This window comes from Polistes canadensis, unplaced genomic scaffold, assembly GCF_001313835.1.
Source record: "Polistes canadensis isolate GaletaPanama2010 unplaced genomic scaffold, ASM131383v1 scaffold_373, whole genome shotgun sequence".
Taxonomy (NCBI): domain Eukaryota; kingdom Metazoa; phylum Arthropoda; class Insecta; order Hymenoptera; family Vespidae; genus Polistes; species Polistes canadensis.
Window position 1 is genome coordinate 1 of NW_014569920.1, and position 15,216 is coordinate 15,216.

At 30.4% G+C, this 15,216-nt stretch overlaps 1 protein-coding gene across 8 annotated transcripts; it reads left to right on the forward strand.

Moving 5' to 3' along the window:
- The first annotated feature begins 2,651 nt into the window (after positions 1-2,651).
- On the forward strand, positions 2,652-10,870 carry LOC106792065 (protein FAM60A). 8 transcript variants are annotated; one of them, XM_014758178.1, is made up of 8 exons: positions 2,729-2,947; positions 3,021-3,149; positions 8,219-8,369; positions 8,457-8,555; positions 8,625-8,778; positions 8,869-9,049; positions 9,134-9,302; positions 9,392-10,870. In XM_014758178.1, exons 4-8 carry the CDS (start codon positions 8,482-8,484, stop codon positions 10,017-10,019), a joined length of 1,206 nt encoding a protein of 401 aa, XP_014613664.1. In that variant the 5' UTR covers positions 2,729-2,947; positions 3,021-3,149; positions 8,219-8,369; positions 8,457-8,481; the 3' UTR covers positions 10,020-10,870. The 8 variants fall into 8 exon arrangements, with proteins under 8 accessions (XP_014613671.1, XP_014613666.1, XP_014613664.1 ...); XM_014758183.1 differs by having other exon boundaries at positions 8,219-8,341; XM_014758180.1 differs by lacking the exons at positions 2,729-2,947; positions 3,021-3,149 and adding an exon at positions 2,703-2,718.
- The last annotated feature ends 4,346 nt before the right edge of the window (positions 10,871-15,216 follow it).

Here is a 15,216-nt window from a genome sequence, read left to right on the forward strand (position 1 = left end):
AGAGTATTAAAAACATTGTTAATTAATCGATAGAAATGTCTATTATCGTTAAAAAGTTCGGAATATATGATCTATGCACTGTTTTCTTCGAAGTCTACCGTTGGATGGGCCTATTTTTTAGAAATAGTATTCTCGTCATAGACATGCGCAACTTTCGAAAAGTCATATAAACAATATGTAATAAAAGTATTTTCACAGAGGACATTGTTTCAGTTTATTGTTAGATTTCGAAGACAACGGTACGTAGATCTTATACTCTATTCTTTTAGACAATAATATACAGTTTTTTTGATTAATTAACAATTATTTAAGATCTATCGACCATTCTAATATACTCTACTAATATCTTGGATTATTTAAACGAAAGTACATTTGTTTAAACTTTCTAACTTAGTTATTAATTCGAGTTCGAAATTATTTTATATTCATAGTATATTAATAAGTATCTAATGTTTATACAAATGTAATATTGTTTAAACTTACAGCCCTATTTCTATTACAGCCCTCCACATGCTCAACTCAGAACTTTTCAGCCCTACTCTACATATTAGACACAGTACATTTCCATTATAATAAGTATTAAATCCATTTTTATTGTATAAGTATAAAAAAAAATCTTGGCGTAATCTTGCAAAAATCGTGACAATAATTTGCACCCATGTGTATGATAGGTTCTGAACTTTTCAACCCTCTACATGCTGCAATCAGAAATTTTCAGCCCCCCTATACGTAGGAAAACTACTCTTCTTATATATATAATATTTTTATGTCTCCTTATATGTGTAAATGTTATTATATTGCTACTACTCTTTCTGTTTCAATATGTTCTTATTGAAATGATAATATTAAAAAAATTAAATTTTTGTTTTTTTTTATTAATTAACCCTTTCGCGCTACGGCGCGCTTGTGACAAAATATGATCGCTGTGTACGGAGCGCGTTATTCTTTTGTATTTGATTGCACACTTTTCGAAAGTGTATTAGATACGCTCATCGTATTTGAATGTTCATTTTTCGAGGACGTATATGTCGGAGCAAAAGGGTTAATTAAATTCATCTTTGTTCTTTCAGCTATAATATTGTCATCTTTATTATGTTATATCAAAATTTTTGCATCAAACACGATTTTGGTACAATACTGCCCCCTGGATTAAGCTTGATAAAAACGAATCTCTAATGTACGGCATTTAGTTATCCTTATATCCACAAGAAGCGTGACCATCGTCGACGTATAATCGCCGAATGGCTTGTCAAATGGACAAGCAGCAATTCTAGCAAATGGCCTATCTTTTATTTGAATAGGATAGTCCATGGAGTCCACGGAGCTAAATGAAAACATATTGTTATTGCAAAAGTTCGTGCATGATTTTTATAGATGGCAGAAGCATCCACTTTTGACTGTGTTGATATTTTTTTATAATCGTATTATTAACTGACAGTTATCTAAATGCGTCGTGAATCAATATAACCTTAAAAAAAAGTTTCTTTAAATTAATTTGCATGCAAGATTAATATTCAAAATGGAAAATAAAAAGTTACATTTTCGTCATGTTATGTTATATGAGTTTAAAAAAGGAGTGAACGTTGAAACTGCGACAAAAAAATATTCAAAACATTCAAATTTGGTCGATCGAATAGGAATTATTATCTTTCACTATAAAAACGAGCGACCACATATCGCTCAATAGATACTGTAAAACTTAGGAAATTAAAATGGAAAATCCTCCAGCATCTGCTGTATTCCCTGACCTTGCCCCTTCAGATTTTGATCTAATGACAAAAAATTTGATCCCATGAAAGCAATCAAAAACTACTTTACAACTTTATTTGAAGAAAAACCACACAGTTTCTGCAAAGAAGGAATTAAAAAAGTTGTAAAATGTTTAGAGTCAGTTATAGAAAATGATGGAGAGTACATTCTTAATTAACAAATACTATTTTTAAATTGTACATAAACTTTTGCAATAACTTAATATTTATTATTGAACAATATCGATTTAATTTTAAATCTGCTAAGAAAAAAGTATATTAGAGCATTATAATACAATTGTTATAAGAGAATACGAACTAAAAATAAAAGATATAGGTCAACGTACGCTTTGTTAAAAAATTGACATTTCACGTAAGAAAAAAATTAAATCTCACTTATGATAAATATAATTTGAGAACACAAGAGTTTTATTGAATTAAAAAATCCAAATACTGTAATCCGTATCATTTCACATTCATAAATACGTGAAAGCTTATCTATATACGCGAAAATATATTTAAAAGAAATTTCATCTTATCGTAACCTAGCTTTACCGAATAAACGGTTACTAATGCAACTCAAATCCAAGAACCGGAAACAAAGTCAAATATATATACGTTCCTGTCATTTCGCAGGTTACGACCAATCGTAATTCTCTTCATCAAAGGTCGTGCACGGTAGAAAGGTTCTCATTGGTTATAAAATACCGCTTCGTTTGCCTCTTACTTTAATACATTTAAAACAAAGATATCATTAATGATACTGATTGATTGTAAATAATTCTTATTTTAATGAATAAATTTTTTAATAATAAACATATAAAGCATAAAATAAATAAATATAAAGAAAAATGACGAAGCAAATCGTAAAAGCAAATGATCGCTCAGTTGACTCGAAGGTACGGCGGCAGCAGCACCATAGACCTGCGCAAAGAGATTCTCAAATCTGACCGTCACCTGTATTGAAAAGGTAAGTAATTCTGTAGTCATTAAATCGAAATATCTTACTGTGATTTTCATTAACGATCGTCGCGAAAAGACAAGGGATTATTATATGAAGGACGCGTCGTCGTTCAGATCGATTGTCACGCATAATCACGTTCATGAGATCAACAAATATGTTCCGGAGTTGTCAAGCGTCTCCGATGTGTTAGTTGTGGGGGAGGTCGAGGATCAGGTCTTTGCTACGTTGCTTTGAGGTATCGTCGGCAGCAATTCTTAAGTATTATCATCGCTGTGAAATATCGCTAACATTGTCTGTCGCGTTCACAGAAGCATTCGATTTAATCGGCGGGAAAAATCAGGCCGGTTTATGTCAAGTGCCGAGTGAAAACTTTCACTCGTGTACGCAGGAACGACTGATCGTTTGGTGAGGAAGACGGTGTGCGGGGTACGGGTAAGGTGTGTGTGTATATATGTATAATAAGTACGTACATATGTACGTACAATTGCCATCCTATCGTTAACGTTCCCGATATTTCATCGAGTACTATATCTACCAAGTGTCCTGGCAGTGCATCAAACTAAGACGCTACAATTTAACGCGGGATCATCTCCATCCAGTCGTCGGCCATCCTCGATCGTATGTAATACATGACATAAATCTAATAAACATTCCTTGTCGTGATTCCCGCGGTTTTCATGCCGCTGCCGCCACCGCGTGGCTCCTTCTATTTGGCAAGTTTACTTGTGTTGTGTGTGCCGTATCATCTGTCATGGCGCGTACACTCTTCTTCTTCTGGCGGGTTACTATATATGTAGCTGCCTGCCACTACTCCGTTCGATTCATTTGTTTTGCCTTTTTCTGTTCTTATTCTTGTTAACATTACCGTTGCGACAACGCATTCGTAAAAGATGATTAGTAAGGGCGACAATGATGCTTCAACGAAGACAGAATGACGACAACGACGATTAAACATATCTCTTTTTTTCTTTACGAAGATATATCGTTTATTGCTCGAGCATCGATTTTATATTTTTCTATCTTTCGTCCTGACACTACGCCGTGCGTGTTCATCGAAACAGGGTTGGTTGGTTGGTCGGTCGGTCGGTGCGAAGGAAAGGGAAAGAAATGATCATGGCGACCACCGTGCCGAACCACGCGCCATGTCGAGTTACTCCTGATGCACGTTTCAAAAGGGTATCCCATTGGTCCCTTCTACTTTACTCTCCTCTTCTCTTCCCATTTTTCATCAACATGAATAATAAACCGCGGCTTTTTTTTCTTCTTTCTCAACTTTATTTGACTAATTCATTTAATCTTTGAAAAATAAAACAAAACAATACATTTTCATTAGTCAACGTTACGTTTATCACTTATAAATCGTCAATTATTTCAATGCAAAGTTCAATATATGTTAAACAAATATTAAAAAAAAACTTGAAATGCGATTGGCCCATGTCGAAATAATGAAGAAAACCTGTTTTATCACGACGTATGTATATTTTCTTATGTAGGTCATCATTTCGATCGAACTTTTATAGCATCATTAGACAAACTTAGGTTTCTTCAAATATAAACAAAAAACATTAGGACTACACTTTCGTCAAGCTCCGCCCACCCAACCAATAACAGCTGTGGAATGACATCGAAAAACGGAATATATAGTTGTATCAAAAGGATTGTTTAAATCAATTTTTTGAAGTATCGATCATAGATTTTTCTCTTTCTCTCTTCTCTCTCCTTTTATTTTCAGATGAAAATACCTTTTCTTACAATTTGTTTTTTGGATTTTTATCGATCTATCGTAAGGAGATAACGTCATGGACAAAACGTTCTCACTTTCAATGAGAGAGAGAAACTTCAATCGAATTAGATTAAGTGAAAATGGTTACGCGGGTTTGGTGTACATATCCTTCATTTTTGTCTCTCTCTTTTTAAAAGAAACTTTCCTAAACGCGTAACAACGCGCGCAAATCGTAATCTCTATGAGCGTGCGCACATGCACGAGCACATTTTACACACACGTAACAGTACATTCTCCTTTGGAGAATTTAAGACAACGGTAAAAGTGAGGACGAAAGTTAGATTACTGGGTAATCGTGTCAGGGATATACATTTGTTCAAATTTTACCTATTACGAACTAATATGATTTTTAAAAATAAATTTTATTAGCTCGTCTTTATCATTATCATCATCGTCATCTTTTGTTGGTTCTCGTTAAATAATTATTATAGCTTTTTCGACAACATATGGGATATTTATGAATCTTTCCAATGGTCCATACTTTCAACTAGTCTATTTCTTCAGATTGTTATCATATCTTTTAACTTTGCTTTTTGTTTACACGATATAGTTATAAATTTGTTCTTTCTCTCTCTCTCTCTCTCTCTCTCTCTCTCTCTCTCTCGCACTCCTTTTTGTTTTCGTTTTTTGATTGATATTATATGTCGACATTTTTCTTAAGATGAAAAATGCTTACTCCTTCAGACTAAAGGGATACTCAAAACGAAACTAAATTTAAATTATCGGGTCAGATCTTCAAGGCTAATTGTAAGTGTAGTACATTGCGTCGAATTCTCTCTGCGTACGTGTACGTACGTGAGAAATCATGACGACAAGAGATACACATGTGTGTCACTACTTTCTCAACCATTCCTCCTTACAATGTGTTATATCAACGAAACGCGTGTGACAATATACATACAAATAAAAATAAAATTGAAAGTGAATTTGTTCGATTGAATCATCAAATCTTTTTACAAATGTTAATCATAATCAAAAATATTTAATCACATACATTTGAAATATGGTATTTAATTTTGGTCTTCAAGAGGAATAACAACAAAATGTTATTAACTATTTCGATGATTATTTATCAGTATTTAAGTTCACAAATAAAATCAAAATAACTTGTAAGATTATCAGAGCTGACGCGCGCGTAATCGAGCAAACAAAGATTGTAACCGGGTTGGTAACAAGTTCGAACAGCTTTTCGGTATCACATGGGAGACAAGAAGAAAAATAAGATTACATATCCCTTTCTCTCGATCGATCGCGATCATAGAAAATGGAACTACTTCGTATTAACCTTTCCGTTTTAATTACCGGCATCATCATTTGTCTTACTTCGTGTTAACATTTCTTGTCATTGGTGATAATGCGTAACGATAAGAATGTATTATTTACACTTTTCGTATCGTTTTGGAAATAACTGTTACTGCCATCATTATCATCGTGCAATGCAACATTGTTTTGTGAACACGCTGTACCGATTTACCGATGTTGCCACTCCCTCCCTAAAAAGAAAGAAAGAAAAAGATTGAACGAAAATATGGCACCTTGAACGGTTAGAACGAATAAAGAAAAGACGAGGACGCGACAAACGAGACACGTGCACAAACGTACGAGAAATGCACACGCTCAAAGAAAGAGAACAAATTCGGTATCCGAAGGAAAACTACTTTTTCATACGCTTTTACGTTTACCGAGCTTAACGCGATTTTCGTATGGTGACGATGAACAATGGTTTGCTCTGACTTACGATATCGTATTAATCTTGATTAATTTTGTTGTTCTAGATCTTATCGATAATAACTAATCCTATCTATTTATTATTAGAGTAATACGAACGGTTACGCGATTGACTTACATTTTAGAATTTCGGATAATGGAGGAAATCATTTTTGAGGTTATAGAGATATAACCTAACTTATTCGCGAATTTATTTCGACGCTAATGCTCTCTTTCGTTCGACCAAATATATTTATATTTAGGTTATGTACATTTAATTTATTTATGTTTTAAATAAATGGGGTACCAATTTCATTTATTTTATTGAACGCGAGTAAAGTATAGAAGACCGGCCGGCTCGATGCTTTATACATGAGCACGATATATGATATATATATATATATATATATGTAAATCAAATTGGCAAAGTCAGAATCGTCGGAATGTAGCAGCTTGCGTATACATTTATACATTTATAAAAAATAAAAAAATAAAATAAAAACAACAAAAAGAAAAAAAAAAAGAAATTACAGACGTTATTTTAAGCCGTCTGTAAGTCGTCATATTATTCGCACATTGCACTCTGTTGTGGTTTTCATGCTTCCTATTTTTAGGTATCTGTTTTGCCGGTACGGATATGTTTTCTAGTTCTCTCTCTTTCTCGCTCACTCTATCCTTCTGATTTTTTTTCTTTTTTTTTAAGCTTAGAGAGCCGGTTTCGTTCCACGCGAGTCGAGAGATTCAGAATCAGTCGTGTATAGAACGAATACGTGTATTTTGGATTACACAGCACAACATGTGCCTGTCATCCTTGATAAATTTCCCAAGACTTTTGAAAATCTTCCGAAACTTTGTTTTCTCTCTCTCTCTCTCCTCATATTTCTCAACAACAAAATCATTCATTCAATCGAAGAAAGAATTGTCAAACGTCGTATCCATGTTGCACGCGTAAGCAACTGAACTATATAGAATGTATATATATATATATAAATACGATATTGATTATTTACATATTATTTATATATTTTTATATCAATAACGCATTCTTCTGCGAGACATTTCTTGACATACTTTTTCTTATTATTTTTCTGATTAATTTTACGATGTCTCAGGCGAAAAGAAATCTCGTTCTGTATAAAAAGATATAAGTAGGGTTTTTATGCAAATAATTTTTAACCCCTTCTGCATTATTTAAGAAGTATTGGTTGGTTTCGAAAGAGAAAGAGATCATAGACGCCTTCTTGTTGGATGCTCCCTGCAACATTGTGCGTCTGTTGGGTTTGCGCATGATCTTCTTACGATGCCTCAAAAACAAAAAGATGAAAGAAATTTATCTTAAATCGAATTTAAAATTCCATTTCGGAAAAACCAATATTTATTTTTTTACAATTTTCGATCCCTTTTAAATGTTTGTTTTTAAATCCTTTACTAGCTTGGAAAAAGAGAGAGAGAAAGATAATAGTACCCTTTTGCTGCACACGAGCTGCAACATTTAATTTGCGTCTCTTGGTTTGCGCATGATCTTTTTACGATGCCTCAGAGACCAAAAGATGAAAACAAATCATTCTTCAATCAAATTTGAAATCCTGTTATGGAAAAAAACATTTGTTTTTATTAGTTTCTAAATAATTTTTTACCCTTTTTAAATTTTTTGTTTAAATAGTTGGCTAGCTTGGAGAGAGAGAAGAAAGAGAAAGAGAGAGAGAGAGAGACGCCCTTTCGGGTGCATGCGCACGCAACATTGTGCGTCGTGGGTTTGCGCATGAGCTTTTCTATACTGTACTGTTACTAACGTGTTTGGAGTACTACGTGCGTGTTTGCAATCGTTGTCCGTTTTCCTCGTGTTACAAATAACGCGGTAGCGTCTCTCGTCTGTATACACTGCCAGCTGGAAGAAGCGGCATTGCTGTATCGTTGAACACAATCATTCTTTTTTATAAAATAAAACGAGTAAAAAGATAAAATATTATTTGTTTGTTTACTAATTTATTGATAACGTTCATTTCGATTCTACAGTGCTAAGAGCATCGTGATTGCGGATACGCGATATTATGATCTACGAAATAATAAAGCATCAGTGTTCGTATCACAGGAGGATGCTAGTTTTCCGATTTTTGCGATATCAGATATTTGATAAACGTATGGTGAAAAGTATTGTGTGATCAATGTAATAATTTCATTTATTATTTGAATATTATTATTGGATAAACGAATGATTTTATATCATCTTTCGTTACTTTTTACTATGTTGCAGAATAAGTATTAAAATAATCAGCAATATGTTCAGTTTTCACAAACCCAAAGTTTATCGATCCAGTACCGGATGTTGTATTTGCAAAGCTAAATCTAGCAGGTAATATTTTACTTCATATTTTTAATATTATTTTTGATTAATTAATTAATATATTTTATTTCATTTTAGTTCAAGATTTACTGATAGCAAAAAATACGAAGAAGATTTTATAAAATGTTTTCAATTGGAAGAAAAACGCACTGGGGAAATTTGTAATGCTTGTGTATTGTTAGTTAAGAGATGGAAAAAGTTACCAGCTGGAAGTAATCGCAACTGGAGACATGTTAGTTGCATTCTGATATTTTTTATAGAAAGTAATACATACGTGCGATCATAATGATGAATAAAATGATAAAAAATAATATCTTTGTAGGTTGTAGATGCTCGTGCAGGGCCTGGAATTAAATCGTTGACTAAATTTAAATCCAAAAATAAAAAAAAACTTAAAGACGCACCCGAGAAGTTTGAAAAAATCATGAAAAAGAAAAGCAACATTTATTTGAAACCGGAAACAGAACGTGAACAAAATCTTTCAATGATTGTTGATCTGGTTGGTGAGTTACAAAATGGAAATAAAAAATTCTTTATTAAATATACGAGTACATTGTAAGAAATAATTTTTTTATTTATTTTTATAGAAAATTATGTGCCAGAAAATGGTAGCAAGTGTTTCAGTAGAACAGATAGTCCCATTGACAGCGACGATATTCCTACAGTTGATAAATCATTAGACATTGCTCAAGAGGTTACCAATGCAAAAGATGATTTATCTCTTAATGGTTTCATTGATTTATCTTATTTCAAAAGGTATTAATTAAAGTGTAATAATTGGGTCAGTTTAATGGGCAATTTATATTTCATTACAGTTTTTCTATAAATGAGTGGTTTTATTTTAGGGAAGACATTTGCTGTGGAACAATATTCAAAGGGCTATATGGAGAAGTTATAGTAGACCCATCATTAATAAAACCATGTACAGGTTGTCTAAACAACAGTTTGTCTAAACAAAGGCAGCAACAGTCAAATGTGCTAAGAAATAGTCCAGCGCATAGTTCTGCATCGGCAAGTCCTGTTCATAGTTCTGCATCGGCTAGTCCTACCCACAGCGTAGAATCAGGTCTAGATTCGACAGTGACCAAACAAACAAGTAAATATAGTGATTCGTCTTCTGATTCTGGATATGATGAGTCTTCTAATCAAGGGGTTGGTGAGGGTAAAATTACGAAAGTAATTATGAATGTTAATCCCAACCTTAAACCAATTGTTAAAACGCAACCAATAAAGAGTGTACAGTTAAAAGCTATCCCTGTCGTATCGGAATCTGTCAGGTTAAAGTCAGATGTGCCAATTAAATTGGTGCCTATTAAACAAATAGACCAACTCTCTTGTAAGCCATTATCTTTAGTATCGTCAACCAATGTTACTTTAAGCGGTAGCTCACATACTATTGTTACTGTCCCTGCCAACCCACTTGTTGATTTTGCAATGCATGCGACTCCTTCTAGACAATCTGTTTCTAATTAATGTCAATTATCTTATAGCGGTTTAATTTATTATTTGTTTCTTTTTTTTCTTATATAGGTAAAGATATATGTTATGAAACTAACAAACTTATTTTTTAAACATGCTACCATCATTACCCAGACTACAAAGGCTATGGAAGGATGTATTTAGAATTTTGTATTTTAAATACGATTCAAGAGTTTATAATGTTATGAATGGGAATAACTGATTTCTTAACTAGGGTAATTGTTATGACATGAATTAGATAAGTAGTGCTCTTAGAAGAAGAAAAAAAAAAAGAAAAGAAGAAGAATTGTAAGAAGTTTTTATTCTTACTTGTTACAAGTTGATACAAATATTTGTAACTATCTATGATACCAATAACTTTATACGAATAACAATGTTGAAATTCGTTTTACACTTTTGAAGTAGTTGTAAAAGAAAAAGAAAAAAAAAGGAAAAGGAACAATCGAATAAGATCATAAAATTTTTATCGACTATCGTTTGTAGAATACTTAGAGAGAGCGTGTTATAAACTGCCATATCTTATAAATTGCTAACCTCTTAGAAATTCGATAAATTTTCTGAAAGGTTATCAATTTTTCCTTCAAATATAATATAAGCTGTATGCGTTTAATTATCATTATAAAAAAAATATTCTAAGGATATATAAGTATTGACTCAGTGAGAAAGCAGATGGCAGTTTATTACATCTCTGGTCTGAATGCATTTATAAGAGTACTATTAAATAATATTCAAAGTTTATCCATCCACAGCTTCAGTTTTCTGGGTGAATCTTTGCAATCGTATATGCGAATACTTTATGTGGATGTCCCAAAATGCCAATTTTTAAATGTTCGGGTCCAAAAATTCTGAAAAAAGAGGGTCATTTGTATTTAACTAGGATCTAATGTTGACATACATTATTGTACCAGATGCATTTGAAAAAAAAACTATCTGTGCAAAATTCCATGACGTTAAAATTAAGGAATCCAATGATGTGTTCAGGAATTATTATCCTGATCCACTTAGAGCAATAATATACAAATTAATTTCTTAAATAAAATAATTTGAACTTTGATAAAATTAATCATATCACTATGATGATATATTTAGGCAGTATTACTGGGGACGAAAATTGATGATTAAGAATATGATATAATCAGATTGGCAAACTGGACCAGCAAATTTAATTAAGATATTTCCTGTGACAACTAACGAAGCACTCGTAATAGGAATGGGCTGAAGTCTCAGTTATTTGATACGAAATTTAAAGATAATGGTAAATAAGTAAAGGCTGGTAGTTCCTAGAATTCAGAAATGGACACGTTACAGAAAGATAACACACAAACTAATGTACCTGTTGAGAACAGATTATTGTGATTATTCTCCAGATCTTATTTGAATCATACACATGTTTCATGCACAAAAAAAACATTTTCTAATAAGAGTTATATATTTTATTAGGAAAGTCCATGTACGATCGCAAAAGACTTTCTTATTTCATTGTGATGATTTTTTTTTCCTTTTTTTTTATTTTCTTTTCAATTTTTAATCAAAAACATACTAAAAACAAAAAAGTATCTCTCAGTCTATGGAACTTTTATTCAAGATAGCAGTGCATTTTATAATACAGACATTAACTTCTTTTCTATTTCCAGAAATATTTTTAATAAAGTTTAAACCTCAATATGCATGAACCAAGAGCGAAGTCTTTTATACATACAATATACATTGCTAATTCCGTTTAAATTTTTAAGCGTAATATTCAATTTTAATACAATTGGTTAATCTGATAACAATCATTTAAAATTAAAATGGAGTTTGTCAAATTTGTGATCTACTATCATCGTATTCAAAGTCCATTTGACGAGAAATGAAAAAATATATTTTAACTCTTTTCCGTCAAAGGAAGAAAGTCTTTTGTTAAGCAAGCGAATCCTATCAAACTTATCTTATTCTATTGCATTTAGTCACATTCTTTTATGCTACATTTATATAAAATAAAAGTAAAATGAAAACCGCGCGCAAATTAAATAATTTTTACTAATAAGATACTTTTACTTACAACTATTGCAACAGAAAAGAGTTAAAATATAAAGTTTTGTATACCATTATGCACTGCCAGTCTGGCTTTAGTGGATTTCTAATGAGTAAAGAAATTTGATTATTTGTATGAAAATGATAAACACTGAATATATGTAGATTTGTCAAAGGACGACGAGATAAATCACCTTGTCCTTTGACAAATTTTCATTATATATTTCTATTGACTATGAGAGTCTATGATCTCTTTATTGTGAATATTATTTTCCTTTGTAACTAACACTATATAATTTACGATTTACAATAGTAAAAAGGACGGATCATATTAATTAACCCTTCGCACTCCATTGGCTTAACTGCGGAGAAAAATGAATTTTATTCTCAACACTCTCTTATCACTTCTATAATTTTAAACGCAAATTATAGACAAAAGTAAAAAAATATGTTCAGAGTGCAAAGGATTAAACAAAATAAAATAAAAGAAAAACTTAATATCAGAATTACGACTGTTATGGTTTATTTATGATAAACTGTTGTAATTATAATATAAGTATTCTATAAAAAATATTAATTATGATTAGAGATTTATGTATAAATTATTTATCGAATCTTGAATTTTGTGCAATGATCCTTCCTTATAGAGAAATATAAATAATTGTTTAATTTATTTATATTTTAAATTAACATTAATTTGCAATACAATATTTTCCTTGCTATGCAATATTATATATATACATATATATATACATATACATATATATATATATATATATATATTTTTATACAGATTATCTTTGCTTTTTATTCAACACTTTTCATGTATGTGTATATTGTTATAGAAAAGTAACAAATATTAAGAATCATATACTTTCCAGGTCAATTCAGTTCGCAATATTCTAGGAATTATTTATTTTTTGATTATTATGTAAATGTGAAATCAATTATTCATTACTATTTTTTAAGAAAAAGAATCATGAATTAATGAATACCAGAATAGATTGAATAGCATGTATTCTAAGAAATACGATTGGGTGATACTTATGGTATATTAAAATATTTAAAAGCGTGTTTTTGAAAAAAGAAAAAAAATGTTAAACCAAAAGTTTATCGATAAACATTATTGCAGGATTTAAAAAAATAAATTTAATGTGCAGCTAATTATTACTATTGTCATATATATATATATATAATAAAATTTCTCATAATATAAAAATCAATTAGATACGTAGTATGCGATATACATACTTTATTACAATTTTATTAACGTCAAAGTAACGAATTAAACTTTGATATACAAATTTCTTTAGAACAATCTACTATGAAACAGGACAGAAGACAAGGTTGTGCTTATATAATATAATATTAAGTCTTAAGATTTAATCAGGTATTTATATTATCATTATGTCAAAGAAATGCGTGTGGATTTTTATTCTAATTAATCGAAACCAACGTTTATATTATAATTAAGATTAATTATATATATAAAAGAAGAAACAGCAATATGATTTATATTAATGATATTGATAGTATAATTGATTTTGGCAAAATATTCTGAACAGAAAAATCCTTTATCATATTTTTCATGTTGTTTATAGCTATTTGACAAAATGTCTACAAACATGACTGATGTAAGGGGTTCAAATATTCTTTCTCATGGTGTGACCTGGCAGATTCCAAAACGAGTACCTTTTGTCGAGAATCATGCAAGATTTAAACATTTTTAAAAATTAAACTGCCCTATTATTATCAGGTTTCTAAAATTTTCAAAGATACAAGGGATTTTGATAACAAATTTTTGAAAGATAATTATTAATCCTATATATACATAAATATATGATAAAAATCTCTAATAGACTGATAGTTTAGAAACCTGATTTAAAGTAATATTAATAATAATAATAATAATAATAATAATAATATGTAAAAAAGATTGAACGTAAATCTTGCAAGTTTCTACTATGAAATCAATTACCTTAATTTACTATGGCATTAAATATAACGTTTACTTAAAATAACGTGGTGCAACTAGGAGCATACAAAATTTTTCTCTATACTTGCTTATAAATTTATACATATATTTATATATATATACATACATATATAAACGTTCGTCCTTCTAATTCTTGTTATTAACGCGTTAAGCGCTAAGCCTCTTTTGTTGAGTTTTCCATTTGAGTGAAACAAGAATGTCTGTCATTGGTAATCGACTTGGTCTGGGCAGAAAGTTTAAAGCCAGTCTATAAAAACTAGCATAGTGTTTAACGTGTTAAATAAACAAGTACTTCATAATATGCATTTGTATTATGAACGAATTGTCTTTTATATTAGACGCAGAAGTGGATGTATAGAATGTTTTCAATAAATTATGGCAGGGATGAATATGTATGTAAATATATGCTAGGAGGCATTCGATCTCGCAACAAGATGTTCTAGTTATATAATGACTTTTTCATCATTGTGCTACTTGTTAACATCGGATATAACATCAATATTAAGTACGATTCTGAGACTGATCGATGTATTTAGCAGATAACTCTAATTTACACTAAACTGTTAGATATAGGTGAAATATTGTAACATTTATCCATATTATCATATGAAATTCTAATAATAACAGATAATGACTGCCGTATTTAATATTCCATGATTACAATGATTATTCTGTTTGTACAATGATTATTATATATTTATGTGTATATATATGTATATATGCATATATTTATATACGCACATAAATAGTATGTAATTAATCAATTGATTTCAATCATAAAAAGCACCTCTGCAATTACCACTTAAATTGATTTTATGACAAAAAAATGTATATAATTGAAAAGATTATAATTATATATATACAGATATTTAGAAAATGTATAAAATTATAATAAAAAGATTATTTGTAAAAATTCATCGATCACGCAAATTAGAATAATAATAATAATAATAATATAATTAATTCAAAATAACATTATGCCGATATGCTTTGTCGACATATATTACCCAAACTCAAATTTGTGTCAATTAGTCTGATTGCAAGAAGATTTAAATCTTAAGAAACATAATCTTAGTACTGTAGATATATAAGTAAATATTTTGTTTTTAAAACAAAATCGATAAATGAGTAAGTTTCTTATTAAAGTAATAAATTTGTATTATATATAGATAAATATATATA